The sequence below is a fragment of the Ochotona curzoniae genome, unplaced genomic scaffold, assembly GCF_017591425.1.
Source record: "Ochotona curzoniae isolate NIBS_2020 unplaced genomic scaffold, NIBS_Ocur_1.0 scaffold_2476, whole genome shotgun sequence".
NCBI classification, from domain to species: Eukaryota; Metazoa; Chordata; class Mammalia; order Lagomorpha; family Ochotonidae; genus Ochotona; species Ochotona curzoniae.
Genome location: NW_024467095.1, coordinates 9,383,413 through 9,401,535, shown reverse-complemented (window position 1 = coordinate 9,401,535; position 18,123 = coordinate 9,383,413). Strand labels below are relative to the sequence as shown.

The following is an 18,123-nucleotide window of genomic DNA, read 5'->3' as shown; positions in this document are numbered from 1 at the left end:
GAATTAAAAACCACATAAGCTCATTTGCTTCTTTAAAACAAGATATACTTAGCTCCCCAGACACTATCAGATAATACACTACATAAGGTTGACAAACAACGAACTAGAATTTACACTATTGTCTTAGTTCTGTCTTCATAAAAATATCCCAATCATTTGAGTTCTCTGTGTCTCAGTGAATTAATTTATGAAAATAAAGGGATTTTACTAGATGAAACTCAAAAGAAAAACTCTACACGTCACTCCAATTGCTTTCCTATCCTGAAGCACTCAGGGTATTGGACACCTTGACATTTTGTTTATAAGCAATAGACAAAGAGTATTAGAAAATTTAAAATTTTTAATAAATGTGCTTTGTTCACAAAATGTGAAAAAATACAACAACACAAACATACATTTTCAGGAATGCTACCTTCCACCACTTGGCAACCACGGGAAAACCACATAACTGAGTCGTGATCCCAAAGAATCCAACCGGATGATTATTTGTTTTTGAAATGCCAAATTATTTTGAAGAATCTGTTGTGAATGTGCCAGGAGGCCCCTTTTTTACATTCAAATGAAATCATTTTTAAGAGTACCCATACAGTTTCCGAAGGCTTCTCTTGTCACTACACTGTGATTCGGCATCATGCCATCATGACTGCTTACATCTCAACACTTACACACTGAATTGGCATTGGTGGAACACACGCACTGTTTTAAAGTTCTGTGACATCCTAATTTGAAGGAGCTGAATTTACAGTAACAAATGATATAGGTTCAAATAAATTCATAGTAAGCGGTAGGTTTTACAAAGAATTTTCTTTGAAGTACTACTTAACATACATCATGCACACTTTGGAGCATAAGCAGAACGAACACCTGTAAACAATCAGATTTATAGCACCAACATTGTAGCTGTAACACAAAGATCAACTGACTCCAAGGAATACACTTAATCAAGCCTTTCAAAAGCACTGTTTTCATTTACTTTCAAAAGCAATTTCATTTGGTACACTTTTTTTTTTTGCTCTTAAGATTAAATCTCACCAAAAAAGAGAAACTAGTGTAAGAAGTACTACCAAAATAGTTATTTATTGTGAACACTCTGCTCTTTAATTTTTTTTTTTCTTTTTAAAGTTAAAAGTCATGATCCTTCAGTGCTTAACTGGAAAGAAAAAAAAAGTCTAAGAAATCTTATGCTGTTGAAAGTAAATGAAAACTGCAGGTTACTTGTGGATTATTTGAACAACTAGTATTTGTTGAATTTAGTCAACTGACTCTTTCTGGGTTAGTTAACAATTTCAAAACTTTTAATTAGCATGTGAAATTTAATTTGAAATATCAGGTAAATACTCATTTATATCTTGAAAAGTAAGCTTTATATTTCTAAATAAAAGTTCTGACACTGAAACTACAGCAATTCACAATAAAGCACAAAAACATCAGCCTTACCAGAATAAAGAAGTGCAGAGTATGAAATTTAGGATCAACTATTGAAAACGCAGGTCTCCTTTAAAAACACACACACACATACACACAACAGTAACCATGAAGTCTGAAACTGTGATAGTTCAGTGCAAAAACCTCAGTATGAGGCAATTTTAATGTAACAACCACTTGAAAAAAAAAATCCACACAGTGGCACTCTTAAAAATGAGAGTTGACATGACAATTGCTGGCTGACAAGACAATGTGGACAAAATGTTCTTAACGGATTAAAACTACTCTCGTCTTGTTTGGACATATATTTCTCCTTAATCATTTGCTTCTGATCCAGAAACACAGCATTTATCAACGTGGAAAGGGAAAATTCCCACAGTCAACGAATGGTTTACATATTCAAAGAAAATTTTCTGCTCGGGTTTAGACAAAAGTAAGGATACAAAAAGGTCGAAATTATTTTGAGATTCCCAGCAAACGGTTAATTTTAAATTGTCTAAATACTTTCAAACTTGTAGTGCAGCACCTCCATAATGGAAAGGTGAGGACCCTCTCAAAGTTGGTTGAGACAGAACAAATTCTTAACAAGTGCAAACCCTTTCATGAAGGTGTTTCAGGTCAGTATTGAGTACTATATAGTTTCTTGCTTAAGTAGAAAATTTTGTAAATGAAACCTATGTTTAAAAAGGTATAAGTGAACTTTTATAGATAAATATATTTCACACCAAGGCTCAAATCAATAAGGGAGTTATGGAAATACTACTTTGGCAATGGTGTTTATTGTGCTAATGAAATCGGATATACATTTTGGGGGAAATATTTTCCCCATTGTCTGATGTTATCAAATGAGATTTCAATAGAATTAAAAAAAATTCATCAATTTAAAAAAAATTCAAGAAATACCAGATCATCAGACAAAACAGAACACAAGATGGCTTTCTGTGATCGGTAACAATTTAGGAAAAGGTAAGTGCATCACAAAAGAACTAAGCCGATCTGTGTCTGTATCACATTTAAGTTGTGAGTTGTCAAAGTGCAATCTAGAGCTTTCTACAGATCCTCAAGTTTCCCACTGCAATGCTTTAAAGTCAACATGGAAAAGCCGAAAAGGAAAACTGATAGCAACTTGTTTCACTTTTCACAGCAGCACTAAAGAGGAAAAAATAAAAAGGTACCTTTCTAGAATAGTGCTAACTGCTATAAAGTAACAGTGGTTTTTGCTATGACAGGAATCACTCTGCATGAAACTTCAAGCTTTCCATATAAGAATAAATTTAAAAATCCGGAAGTAGAGAAAAATAGCAAACTCTGTGTAAACCTTTGCATTTCTTCTATGCAAACCAGGTTTTAAGTACTGAGTTCATGTTAGTATTTTCAATTAGTGTAAGCAATTAGTTTAGGAGTCTGGACTGAACAAGCCTTCTGTTTTTATACTAACTTAAAAGTAATATGGGATCCTCTAACTCATAGAAAGGAACAGAGCTGGCTTGACTTTCTCCTGAATCTGAGTCATACGGAGCATCGGGGAGCTCTGTGAAACCACACGCTAATTGTTCATCTTCTATATCTGAGCGGACATAGCTGGGAGGGTTAGAATATTCCTCATCTTCTACACTGTTGAAATCTTGAGGAATGTACAACATCCCTGGATAGTTCCTACTAACCAAGTCACTTGTGGTTTTTAGGGAGATTTTCCTAAATGCCATCAGATGCATATGGGAAAATTTTGAATACTTGAAGCGTTTAAAACCCAGAGATTCTATAGCAATCTTCCAGCTTTTCATCATCATAGCATGTCGGTTCTGGTGGGAGGAATCAGGCGTGATGATAAGTAATAAGCCATTTAAAACTAACAGTTCATGGGCTTTCTTGCAGCAAATCCATCGCTGATAAGGTGATGGAAAATATGAAAGAAGAAGAGAGAAAACAACTACGTGGAAAAGTTCTCCAGGAAGAGAATCAATAGGGTTCTTCAGTTGTTTCAAAAAAGCATCTATAGCATCCTGTGCAAGCTGGAGTGGTTGCTGAAGCTGTAAATTCAGGAAGTCACATTTATAAACACTCTGCAGAAAGAGGAAAAACAAGGGATATTATTAACAACTCCAGATCGCATCCACCTTTCATACTGACACACTCGTTCAATGAAATTGTTTCACTTCAACACTTCATATAACTCCAGCTCCAATGACATACCTTCGTACCTATGCCTTCTAAATGTTCAAGCATGCAGATGTATGTAACCAAAGCTGTTTAATTTCAAAAATCTCAAGAGTAATTAGTTTTAGTGAATTTCTGGGCATCATCTAACATATATACATAGCTCTGATTAACAATTTGAAATTAGAAGTAATTAGAAGTAATTTTTAAATACTTTTTTTTAAAAAAATCAAATTTAATTTTGTTTAAGTGTTTACTTAATAATGTATTATTAAGCTTTGTCCTACTTATATTCACTTTAACATTCAATGTTAGGGGCCCGGCGGTGTGGCCTAGTAGCTAAGTCTTCACCTTGAACGCCTTGGGATCCCATATGGATGCCTGTTCTAATTCTGGTGGCCCTGCTTCTCATCCAGCTCACTATCGCATCTTTGGGTCTGCATTAGGAAAAAGCAGGCCTCGGGAGCCAGAGGTGGGTAACAGAATCCAGGTTACTAACACGGGATAGATGTTGTGATTGTGAGTCCAGATGACCACCCTAGCAACAGGTATTAACACAAATGAGCTAGTCTCTCACTCTTGTTAGTGGACAGACAGGCAGGTCACATAATCATCTGGACTGTCTGTTGAGGAAAGGGATATCCTATTTCAGGAAAAAGAGTCTTGTTTTATTACTTTTTTTTTTCTTAAAGAAAGCTTTCTTGGTGTGTAACTGACATCAACATTAATATTTATTAAAATACTTTTCTGCAAAAAACTTTATCAAGGTACTAGTTCCCATGTGCCAGTTGACTCAAATGTCGACAAAAAAGAGAAGATGAGGCCTCAGCCCAGCTCTCCCGTGTGTGCTTTAGCAGAGAGCTGGGAAATGGTGAAGGGAGCAGGCAGACAGAGCTGCGCCCCACCGGGGAGCAATTCAAGTGCCTGAAATGGCCAGGACTGGGCCGGACCAAAGCTGGGCACTCAACCGGGTCTCCTGTTTGACGGGAACTAAACTCCTTTTCATTACTGCCGACTCCTCGGATGTGCATTCACAGGAAGCTGCAGGTAGGAACTTCAGCACTTCATGAAAGGATGCAGGTGTCTTTACCGCTAGGTCAAATGCTCGCCCCAAATCCACACTGTCCTGATTACTATCATTTTTATTTTTTAATGCTATTCAATTTTAATTTATATAAAGCAAGTAGATTTCACATTTTTGGTCACTACAGTTTTATATGTTTTGAAGTAAGATAATATTACTCTCTAGTACTGTCTTTTGTCAACATTCTTTTGAGCTACTCTATGTACTATGAATTTCCACACAAACTTCCAATAAACTTTCCAATAAAATTTCAAATTCCTACAAAAATCTAATAAGATCTGGACTGAAGACTGCATTGAATCTATAAATTAATAAAGACAGAAATGACATGTGAACAATGTTGAATCTCTACCAATAAACCGAGTGTATGGATCATATCTTGAGATTCTTTCAATTTTCGGTTTTCAGTGTAGAGGTTTCTCTGCATATTTTGTCAGACATTTGATAAACACATACTAAATATATGTTTGCATCTGAAAGCTTATCTTAAATCAGGAGCCAGGAGCTTCTTCCAGGTCTTCACGCAGGTGCAGCAGCCAAGACACAAACTAGTACCCATGTTGGATCCCAGTGCTTGCAAGATGAGGATTTAGCCACTGAGCCATTGGGCTGTGTCATGAAAGCTTATCTTTAATGTACTACTAATAATACTGTTTCAAACTTCAGTATCTGATTGCTGTTGGTAAATATAAATCAACTGATTTCTGTACATTAATCATGCATATTGCAACCCTGCTAAGTCACTACTTCTATTATCTTCGATGTAATAACCTAGTATACGGTCAGGAACAAGGACAGATTTAGTTCTTCCTTTCAAATCTGGATGCCTTTCATCAGCTTTTTCTTAAGCTACTATAAGAACTTCAACTATAATACTGAATAGAAGTGGCAAGAACACACATCCTGGGCCCGTCACGGTGGTTTAGTGGCTAAATACTAGCCTTGCATGTGCCAACATCCCATTTGGGCGACAGTTCATGTCCTGGCTGCTCCACTTCCTATCCAGCTTCCTGCTTGTGCCCTGAGAAAGCAATGGAGGATGTCGCAAAGCCTTGGAACCCTGCACCTGTGTGGGAGACCCAGAAGAAGTCCTGACTCCTGACTTCGGATTGGCTCAGCTCCGGCTATTGCAGCCACTTGGGGAGTGAACCAGTAAACAGATCTTTCTCTATCTTCTTCTCTTTGTAAATGTGCCTTTCCAATGGAGAAGGGTACATCTTAAAAACAAACAAACAAAACGAATACATGTCCTTATTTTGATCTTAAGGAAAATTATTTTTTCTTTCACTAAGGATGATATTAAGCAAGTTTACTGTATATTTCAGAAAGAGATACATTAGTAAAAGAATCTAAATCAAATCTTAAAGCCTAACCCTGCAGTCTTATGGATATTTTTGCAATCCACTGAAGTTTCTGACTCACAATGGTTTTATTATAGCACAGTTACAGATTTTTGTTATTTAGATGATAAATAAATAGAAGCATGGTACTGGTCACATTAATTAAAAGCTCAAATTTTTACAGGATACTGATTTTGAAAGAAAATAATCTTATCAAATGTCACACAGGAAGTCTGCCATTTGAGGCACATGAGCATACTGGTCTTGCTCTCTAACTATGCATGTTAATACTCAAGCATGAAATCAAACTTGCATACCTCTACCGCAGGCACAATGTCTATGCCAACAGTTAGAAATTCTTCAAATTTCAGAAATGGGTTAAAGCAGCTGCCAACATCAAGTAATCGAATCTTTCCTGAGGCTTGTAGCAACCTGGAAGCAGAAATTTGTTATAAAAGGCAAAATAAAGAAAACTGGCAAAACTAAAGAGAAAATTCATAATTTTGAATGAAAAAGGCAATGCAGATTGCTAGTGCTTACGCTTTTTACTCCCAGGACCACTTTACACATTCAAAAATTACTGAGGGTACCACACAATTTTTGTTCTTGACCATATTTGCTGTTAAAACGTGAAAGATAAAAGAATATTCATTCATTAAAAATCTGTATATTGTTTTAAAAATACTACATCTGAAAAAGTAAAAAGGGAGAGATTATATATATTTTTGAAGTTTCTTTATGTCTGGCTTAGTGAAAGATCAATGATTCTAATATCCGCTTTTGCATTCACCTGCTCCAACCGCACCTACCGTGCAGGATCTGGAGAACTCCATCCTGTACTCATGACATGAGAGGTACAAAGTGGGAAAATGTGTCTTTTTATGAATAATTCGTAAGGACCTAAAAAGTATCTCAAATCCCCAGGAGGCATTTTGAGAACTCCAATAGTCAACCCCCAGAAGGTCTATCTTACTCATATTTACTCTTTTAGTACTATGTGCACTAATAATCACAGATCTGGGAAAACAACTGACATTTGTCTTTCGAGGACTGGTTTGTTTCACTAAATATAATGGTTTCCAACTGAATTTATCTAGTTCACTTTTTATGGCTGAGTAGTATTTTACAGTATATATATATCACATTTCCTTGATCTAGTCATCAGTAAATGGACACCCACAGCTGCCACTCTCACTACTGCACAAGCCTCTCTGAAAGGCAATGACTCCTTAATCTGGACCCTTTGCTGACCAGCCTTCTCAACTCCGATCTTCACTGTGGCTTCCTCTTCATCCCGGACATTCCTCTCCATCTAAACAACTGAAGTTTTTCTCTCCTTTATCATCTTCCTCTAAATTGATTCAGTTGACATTTTCTATATCTTGATCATATCACGTAGTTCCACAAAACCGTATAATCCAAAAATGCAGCAGACACTTCCTTTTTTCTTTTTTAAAGGTTTATTTATTTAATTGAAAGACAATCAACAAAGAGGATAAAACAGATCTTCCATTAGCTGGCTCACTCAATATAGCTACAGTGTCCAGGAATGGCCAGCATGAAGCCAATAGCGTGGGCTCCGTGTGGATGGGTCTCCTGGGGAGTGGCAGGAGGCCAGGCGCTGGAGCTCCCTAGGATCTGAACTGGCACACTCATGGGACGCTGGCATCACAGAAAACAGTTTCACCCTTCGTGCCACAAACAATGCCAGTCCTGGCAACTGAGAATTATACATCTATTTTCTGATATTTCAACTTGTTTCTTAGCTCCAGACTCATCTTTTCAATAATATATAATATTTTGGCAGAAGGCTGGAAGTACTTTTAAATTCAATTTATAGAATAGTTCCAATTATCTTCTCATTTCTTAAAACTCTTCTTCAAGAATCCTACCCATAAATCATTTACTTCACAAGATAAAGGTCAATAGAGACTTCTTGCTTGCATCTCTCCCAACAGGTACTATTACTTATTTTTTGATTGTATTCTGATTCACAGTCCCATCTATTATACCTTGCAACTGGTCTCTATTTATTAGAGTATTCTCCAGCCTATAAAGTGTATACAGATGGATCTACATCTATTGCATCCCTTATTGGACACCAGTTTGTGTCCAAGCTGCTCCACTTCCTATCCAGCTCCCTACTTATGCCCTGGGAAAGCAATGGAGGATGGCCCAAAGCCTTGGGACCCCGCACCCACGTGGGAGCTCTGGAAGAGGTTCCTGCCTTCATTCAGATTGGTTCAGCTCCAGCTGCTGGCAGCCATTTAGGGAGTGAACTAGTGGATGAGAGATCTTTAAGTCTCTCCTCTCTATAAATCTGCCTTTCCAATTAAAAAAAAATCTTAAACAAACAAAAAACACACTAAGAACACAGCATTGGCCCGGTGTGATAGCGTAGTGGTTAAAACCCTCGCCTTGCACGCCCGGGATCCCATATGGATGTCGGTTCTAATCCCAGCAGCCCTGCTTCCCATCCAGTTCCCTGCTTATAGCCTGGGAAAGCAGTCAAGAATGGTCCAAAGCTTTGGGACCCTGCACCTGTGTGGAAGACCCGGAAGAAGCTCCTGGCTCCTAGCTTCAGATTGGCTCAGCTCCAGCCGTTGTGGCTGCTTGGGGAGTGAATCACTGGACGGAAGATCTTTCAGTCTCTCCTCCTCTCTGTATATCTGACTTTGTAATGAAAATAAAATAAATCTTAAATAAATAAATAAATAAATGAAGTAGAAAAAATGTACTTACTCAGTTATAAATTCAGGATTTGTAAAGCTGAGGTTGGTTAAATGACCTTCAAGTTTAGAAGATTCACGGGTATTTAAGGCTGGAGTGGTCTTAGTAGCAAGTATAGCTCTTTTTTCATCTTTTTCAAGTGCTTTTCTCTTCCCACCATTTTGGAAATATTCTCTGCATACACTAAAAGTCAAAATAAAGTTATATATTTTAGAACAAAAGGTATGATTATTGAACAAAATGGAAAAACATTAATCTTTTAAAGAAATGTAGGAAGCTTTCAAATTAAGATTTCTACTTTGAAATGTTTAACAGGGTGTATTTGAGCTCTTAGTAACAAAGAACAGTAAGAGAATATTTTCAATAAAAAAAATTTCAAAAATACAGGTATGCCTATATGTATTTCACTCATCTGTGTTTGTAACTAAGACATAAACTGCCCACCACTGCTTGGATAACACCACTATTCAGAGACAGCATCAACACAGAACACTAGCCACAGTTAGCCTTGAGTCAGCTTGGCAAATAGTAGACAGATAACCCAACAGTTGTTGGTGAGATCACTCAGGGTGTCAACAGATTGAAGAGGCTTTTTAAGTTGCTCTGAGAGAAGAACATAAAAATCTCATGCTGGGAAGAAAGAAAGGTATCATTACCAAAAGGCATAAATTCAAACAGACCAGAAACTTGAACATAGGAATTCTTTTTTCTTTATTACAGTACTTGGAAACTATTCTTGCTCTCATCAAGAGACCACTCTTCATATACCAATTCCTACACCATTTAAACAGATTTATTTTTGAGATATATCATTTTCAGTTGAGATAAGATACTGTTCAAACTTAAACTGATAATTGACACATAAGCAATTTTAAAATTTATAATGCATCTAATATAAATATAGGATGAACACAGTAAGGCATCATACCAGAGTATGTAATAAGAAAATCAAATGGACCCAAAAAATCAAGTCTGGCTGGCACTAGGCACAGCAATTTGAATTGCTTTCTGAGACATTAGCACCCCATAAGGCTGATAGTTCGAGTCTGTGCTGCTTCATTTCTGATCCAGCTTGTTGCTAATGTGTCTGGAAAAGCAGTGCAAATGTTCTAAGTGTTTGCGCCCCTATTGCCACATGGAAGACCTTTGTGGGAGATCACTCCTGGATCTCTTCCTGCTTGGCCTATGTGGGAGGTCATAGACATACAGCATACTGTGTCCCCAGGGCAACCCCTGACTAAGGTTTCGGCTAACTGAGATCTCAACCTGGCCTGTTTATTGGCTATATAGGTGAGAGCAGTGGGTTTCATCCAGTCTCTCTTCTCTGTCCTTGGATGAGCTGTGCTGTGATGCCTTGATAAGCAACGTTGAGAAGTGCGAGTGGTCCACATTACCTGCCAGCCATGTATGTTGTACTCGACCTTTTATATGATTGGAGGGACCAAAGACATAGACATACCTTCTAGCCAATTACAATGCTGTTGCTGCGTGGAAGGACCGTCTGGAGATGCCCTTCTGCTTCCTTTTTCTTAGACTACATAAGTTTGTGCTTGCATTACAATAAGGGGACATGCTCGATCAGACTCTCTCCCTTGGTTCTTGCTGCCTCACCCCCTCGGTTGGAGCAGGGGACCTAATGAACTGGAAACTTACAGGAGACCTTGAAAAAGCTTGTCTCTTGGATCCAGTCTGGCTCAGCTCTGGCCATTGTGGCCACTAGGAAGTGAATCTAGGGATGGAAGATCTATCTGTCTCTCAAATAAATAATTTTTTTTTAAAAAAGAATCAAGTCAATATTAGCTACAAAATCAAGAAAGTTAAAGGGGAAAAAAAATCTGAAAATTATCTGAGCTGTGATCCTTGTATTCAAAATGTCACAAGACACACACTTGAAAACAATTGATGAGCTTATCCAAAATTACTTAACGTGAAAGTGGATGGATCTGAATAGTTCTTTTTTTCTTTTCAGATTTTTAATATACACCACATTATCATTACAGATAACTCTTACTTTAAAACAAACTAGGCTACTTTTCTCCAGGCATTGCTTTGTAAAGGTCTAAAAATACATGGCAGCAAAAAATTTCTTTTGCAACTGTTTTATGCAAACAGAAATAAGTTTTGAACATGTAACCCTCACTTCTCTCTCACAATTATAGGATACCATTAACTCAACTTCTGTTTTCCTTAGTCCTAATTTTAATTTACTTCTGTAACTTATTCTCTGCACATTCAGTTTTCACTCTGAATGAAGAAATTGAAATTCATTCATCATGAAGCACTTACTAGGTTTTTATCACATGTGAAGGCACACAGGTGATGGCAAATCAAATGGACAATGATAAGGATGCTATCCTCACGGGGATCAGAGTAGTGAAGGAAATAATTCTATTGGAAATCTGAGAGACGATGGAATTAAGACAATGTGCATCTTTTACAAACTATTTTAAGGTACTCTTATATATTTATATAAATGAAATACCTAAGCCAATCTAACATTGATATTATATAAGCGGATTTCAGAAAGCTCAACAGAAATAAACCAGGCAAGGAAGAATGTTAGGTATGGAGGAAGGTGCTTTCCAGGCAGAGACGGACATGCAGAGGAATGGGGGAGAACAGCAAGATGGACCCTGCAGGGAATGACCTCAGCTGAAGGGACATGACGTTTACCAGGGAAAAATGTATAGAAAGACTCAGACATGACAACGTCCTGGTACCAGCACACACAGAAAGGAATGATAACCAGGTTAACAATGATAACAGGTTAACCTGGGGAGTAAGTAATCTTCCAGGTGTACAAGGAAATTTTCTGAAGTGACAGAAATGTCCTACATTTTGATGGTCGTGGTGGTTACACAAGCATAATGAATTATTAACACCCATTGAACAATACTAACCTATATACATTGCATTGTACATAAATTGTACCGGAAGTTGAAAAACGTACAGCTTTTTATCAACCTGGAACTGAAATAACTCCTAAACTATACACATTATATTTATACTAAAAATGATTTGTCTATGATACAGTGTTTCACTAAGTTATGAATTACAAGATACGCTCTTCTCCCTATTGATTTACTTCCCAAATGTCCACAACTGCTGGGCTGCACAAGCTGAAGGCAACAGCTGGCACCTCATCCAGGTCTCCACCCAATGCAACAATTATGCTTCTTGTTGTCTTTACAGGAGTTGAAAATTTATGTCTATACATAAACTTATAAATAAAAACGTAACTGTTTATAGTCAAAGATGCTTTAATAATTCATAACTGCCAAAATTTAGAAGCAAGCAAAATATTCTTCCAAAGATAAACAGAATATAGTGGTAAAAAGAAAAGAGCTATCAAGTCATGAAAACATGTTACTAACTAAAAAAAAAAAAGACATGTTACTAATTAAAAGAGGCCAATCTGAAAATGCTAGAGTGTAGCATAGCTGTTATATGCCATTGGTAAGGCCAGCTTCAGAGATTGCTTTCCCAGGCCACAGAGGGGAGCCAGATGGAAAGTGGAGCAGCTGAGACACAAACCAGTGCCCATATGGGATCCTGGCACAAGCAAGCTGAGGACTTCAGTTACTGAGCCATCATGCAGAGTTCCTGACTTTGGACCAGCCCAGCTCTATCCATTGCAGCATTTGGAGGGTGAATCAGCAGGTGCAAGATCTCTGTTTTGTCTTTCTCACTTTGTACCACTCTGTGTCCAAAATCCTGCCTTTCAAATAAATACATAAACCTTAGAAAGAAGGAAAAAAATGGAATAGATAACATGTACGTCTGGTATATTACACTTAGAAGGACAAAACACTACATACGTAATATCCATTCCAATAATGTTTAATTTGAATGCAATCACAGAAAACTGCATAGGAATACAAAATGAGAAACATTTTATGAAATACTGACTTTGAAGAAAACAGTGTGTGTCAAGAATTTTATATCTAGTCAAGCTGAGCATTTTATAACAAAATTACATAAAACTAGTTGTTCTTATACAAAGATTTAGGGAACATTATAATTACTAACTTTTTTAAAGGAATCTACTGGAAGATGAATAACCATGAGGTAGTTGACAAATACTGCTGAAGAGGCTAGTAACAAACAAAAAGCATTAAATGAATTCAAAAGGATATTTTATAATGCCGAAGCCCACAACTGCCAAGAAAGACATAATAGCTATGAATATTTATGTGCTATTTATCATAAAAGCCATCTTACAAAACAAAATTCTATGAGATGCATGGTGAAACAGACATAATACAATATGAAACAGACATGAATGAAAAATAATTAAGGTTACAGAAGCCTGGAAGAATATACTAAGGTTACTTTATTGTTAAAAAGATGAATTTAGCACTCAAATTAGAGTAGAGCTTCTTTGCAAGTTCTCATGAAATTTCACAAACATTATCATACATATAGTAAGTCATAAAGGAAAAATAATACAGGAAATTACATAATCACTACATAATAAAATTAGAATATTAATAACTGAAATAAATAATAACTGAAAACAAAAAAAAAATTATTCTACCTGAAAACTAACTAAAGAACCCTTGAGCCAAAGAGGAAATACTAATAAAAATACTATGAGGAAATACTAATAAAATCAGGTTCCTAAAAACATACAATGGAAGTATTTCACATCAGAATCTAAGGAATTCAACTAAAATAAGTGACCTGAGGAAAATTCAGACCCCTTTAAAGTAATATCAGCACAGAGGAACAAAGGCAAATAGAAGTTCAATTCCAAGGGTTGGAGAAGAGAGTAAAGCCAAAGAAAGGGGGAAGAAATACTGTTTAGGACAGAACAAGACCAACAAATATACAGTTTATTTAATCTTCATAATGTTCTTTTTCTAGGAAAATATCCTAACACAGCACACAGAAATACAGGATAATCTGCTAAATTTGACTCTAGTAAAAATAAAAAGTTTAAATAAAACCCAAATCCAAACACGAACTAGAGAGTGACGGGAATATCTCACCAAAAAGGCAGTCCAATGAGGAATTCTAAAGTCTACAAGAAAAACAGACAATCCTTCAATTACTGAATTTTTTTAAAGCTTTTTGTATTTTATGCTTTGACATCTGAGGAGAATGGGAGAGGCAGGTCAATTACAGATATCCTTCCCCTCTTAAAACAGCAACAATAATAACAACAACAATAAAAAACACTATGCCACCTAGGGTTATTTCTTAGTAAACAACTTGATCTGAGAGCAGCTCCTCACACACAAACCAGCCACTTTTGTAATTCTTGTGGACCAACCCAACAATCCCTTTGCCCTAAATCAATACAGGACCATATATCAAATAGCAGAGAACAGCCCCATTTGCACCAATCCCTGCTGACATTATTCAAAACTACTACAGCCTGAGCTGTTCACTCAGCCCTTCCAACCTTTCCCACAGAAACGCCAATGAGGCTCCGTTCCGGCTGTCACCAAGCTCTGGCTCTACTGCCTCTTGTGTTCCCTTATGGCTCTGCATGGTGTGGTAAGCAACCTTCTTCAGCAAATGTAGTAACTTCCTTTCTGAGGTATTGACCTCTCCACATTGTCAGTCACCTCTACAAATTAAAATCTCATGATACAAATGAGACAATCTTGAGACTACATAAAAATTTCATAACCATAGATGTAAACTTTCTAATCTCATTTTTAGAGAGCAAAATAACAATTATAATTAACTCTGATAAAAACTATAAAAAACATACACTTTGTATGACTTATAAATACCAATGTGAAACATGAAATAAATGTTAACAAACAGAATCATACTTAACCATCTGGTATATATTTCAGAAATACAAAGATGTTTCACTATTAAAAAATCCATTAATAAGACTCAGTATATTCATAAATCCAAGGAGAAAATGTATTCATCTTCACAGATGCTGAAAGATTATTCAACAAAATTTAACACTGATTCTTCATTTCATCTTAGCAGAAAGGCCAAGAAGTGATAACACAAACTTTTAGACAAAAATGTTAAACAAAACACAATTGATTATAACAGTAAAATTGTTTTTATATGCCCAAATCACACCAACTTACCCAATAGGAACACACCATAAATTACTGTGATTCAACAGATTCATCTGAATAAAGGACAGCTATGTAGCATACAAAAGGATTTTGTTAAATGAAGTAGATAAGAAGAAATAAAGCTGTGTATTCAAAGACGACTGATGGATACACATATAGACAACCCAAAAAAATCAACCACAATCTAAGGCAAACAAGAGAAGTCATTAAAATGACAAGATATAAAACAGAAGAATCTAAGGATTCTAGGAATTGTCATATATAATGAAAGGGAAAACCACATTTATAACAACCAAAAAAATGATACTATCAATAAACACAAGAAATGTATCCAACCATTACATAATGAGTTCCCAACAAGTTCATGGAAAATTTTGTAATCTGAAAACAATGCATGGATTTCAAAATTGATTTTGTACCAAACTAAATTTATCTTTAAATTCCGTTTCACCATCAACTTTCTTTCACTGTCATACAGAAACCCATACAATACCACTGACTAAAAAGTATAGCAAATATAAAACTATACGTTTTTCTTGGATGATGATTCAATATTACAAAAAAAATCTATTTTTTTTTCAGTTTGTAATAAAACTAATGTAATCCCAGTAATAATACGATTAGCTGGATCAGTGGGCAGGCATTTGGTCTGGTAGCTGCAGGTTGGGATGTCCACTCTCCCACCAGGGTACATGGGGTTGAGTACTGACCCTGCTGCATTTCAGCCTGTTGTTGAAATATGCCCTAGAGGCACCAGATGACACCTCAAGTGGTTTGGTCCCTGCCAGCCATACGGGAGATCTGGAGTGACTGAGTTCCTAGCTGTTGGGTTTAGGCCCAGCCATCACAGGCATTTGGGGAGAGAACTAGCACACACGATAAAGGCACATGCTTTCTCTTGCTGTGTCTCTCAAAAAAGTGCAAATGGAGAAACCCTAACCATGAATAAGAGTACCTGGAGAGAGAAGAGTGTGCTAGCCACAAAAAACTACTAGGACATTCATAGAAAGACTGCATTTATGGACAACCAATTAAGAGAAAATTTCAGTAAAGAAGTGATGGAACAGCACAGAGATTCCATAAACCACCAAAGACAGAGAACAAACACCACTACCACGGCTTCTACACTGTCAGCTACTGGACAGTGGATGCCATCTTACAAAAAAAAGCCAGAAGAAAATACCACAGCTACTATAGACTGGCTGCCCTAACTACAGTAGAATTCTGCAGTCCTCAATGAATTTAAATCCAGTTGATAGAGATGACTAGGGTATAAGTGATTGTTTTCCCCTGGAAAGAAAGAAACAAGGAACTCACACTGCCTTCCTCACCCAAAGTATCAGACTCCAATCTGTCGGGGTAGGGTTGCTACTAAACTCTGTCCTAACTTAAGAGAGAGCAAGCAGCCCTGTTGCTATCACAAGGACCTGTGACGAGGCATCTTTCAAAGCAAAGAGCAGATTAACTGCATCCTGCAGGTGTGTGAATTCTGGCCACAAGCCCCATAGCCACATTTGCTCACATTGTAAGAACCAGCAAAGTTCCCTTTTGCTTCTTGGGGATACAGCAAGCCAAAACCAACCCAAGAAGATGAGACCCGAAGAAGGCCTTCCTGTATCTTCAGCTCACGGTCCTGGGTGGGAGCTAGGCCCAGTTCCTCCTGTGCCTTGCAGATCTGAGACTGCTGGTTTCATTTCTACAATCTCTGGAGTAACTTTGACTGATCTGCAGTACCCAGGGAATTTTTTAGGGTGGTGGCTGCTTTAGGCTCATGACTGCCAACCCACTACCCCAAAACCAAGTGGCTTTAAATGTGAAGGACCTCAATACAAAACCACTCCATCCTGCAGCACCAGCACTGTCACTATTAGTAGCAGATTCTTTCCACTCACCAGACTCTACCCCTATGGGATCTAGGAAAGAACCTATTCGTATTCCACCTCTCTTGACTCAGACCTGGGAAAACAGGAGAGAATGGCCTAAAGCCTTGGGATCCTGCACCTGCACAGGAGACCTGGAAGAGGCTCTGGGCTCCTGGCTGAAGATCAGATCAGCTCCAGCCATTGCGGCCACTTGGGGAGTGAATCAGTGGACAGAGGATCTTCCTCTCTGTCTCTCCTCTCTCTGTGTATCTGCCTTTCCAATAAAAATAAATAAATCTTTTTAAAAAATTACCTACATAAGGCAGGGGTAAATGAAAAAAAAATGGAGCCTTTTACGAATATACAAAGGGCAGGCCTATTGGGGATTATTGGGAGTCACTCCGACTAGGCTGCAGTTTCCACAGGTGTATGTGGGGGCCAAGTGTGTGTGGGCAGGGCTGTGCTGAACTGCAGCATCCATTGGTTTATTTAAGAGACGGGGCTGGAACCAGAACTGAGCCAACAATTGCAACTACCAATGTGTGCATAGGCTGACGTGGATGATGGACAGAGTTGGACCAAATACTGGCAGGTACATACAAGATTCAGGTACGTACAAGCAACAGCCAGTGCTGTCAATCCAGAGCCAGGAGCAAGGAACTTCTTCCAGGTCTCCCACATGGGGCAGGATCCCAAGGTCTTAGGCCATCCTCAACTGCTTTCCCAGGTCACAGCCAGGGAGCTGGATGGGAAGTGGAGCTGCCGGGGTTAGAACCAGCACCCACATGGGATCCTGGCGCATTCAAGACGAGGACTTCCAGCCGCTAGGCTACCGTGCTGGGCCACAGAATGTTTTCAACATAAGAAAATAATAAATGTTCAAGTAGCTTTGTTTACACTGATTTGAATATTTTAAAATGTGTATATGCAGGCTCAGCATGATGGCTCAGTGGCTAAACCCTCACCTTGCATATGCCAGGTATATGGGATGGATTTGTATCCTGACTGCTCCACTCCCCATCCAATTCCCTGCTTATGGCCTAGGAAAGCAGTATAGGACAGCCCAAAGCCTTGAGACCTGCACCTTCTTGGAAGTCCCGGAAGAGGCTCCTGGCTCCTGGCTCCTAGCTTCGGATCAATTTAGCTCTGGCCATTACGGCCATTTGGGGAGTGAACCAGCAGATGGAAGATTTTTCTCTGTCTCTCCTCTTCTCTGTAAATCTGCCTTTCCACTAAAAATAAAAATAAAATTGAAAATATATATATATGGATCAATTCATGACATGGTACCTCAGAAATGTGTGTTTTTAAATATCAGCTACATTGCTTTTATCACGTTATACCACAGCACCAGCCAGAGTAGCAGCCAAATTGCTTTCAAAATTCAAGAGTTAAAACTTAAGATATTTTAAACTTCAAAGTTTAAATAAGTAATTTTATTTGATTATAGATACTGAAATTTCTCTAGCTTA

General features: G+C 37.7%; 1 protein-coding gene across 1 annotated transcript in view; it reads right to left on the bottom strand.

The window, feature by feature from the left end:
* Positions 1-320: 320 nt before the first annotated feature.
* Positions 321-18,123, bottom strand: part of BMT2 (base methyltransferase of 25S rRNA 2 homolog) — a 30,410-nt gene continuing 12,607 nt past the window's right edge. The window contains exons 3-5 of the mRNA XM_041002022.1: positions 8,749-8,919; positions 6,324-6,438; positions 321-3,488 (exon numbers count right to left, since the gene is read on the bottom strand). Coding sequence (XP_040857956.1) covers positions 2,859-3,488; positions 6,324-6,438; positions 8,749-8,919 — 916 coding nt within the window. The 3' untranslated portion in view covers positions 321-2,858. The remainder of the gene's footprint in view (positions 3,489-6,323; positions 6,439-8,748; positions 8,920-18,123) is intronic.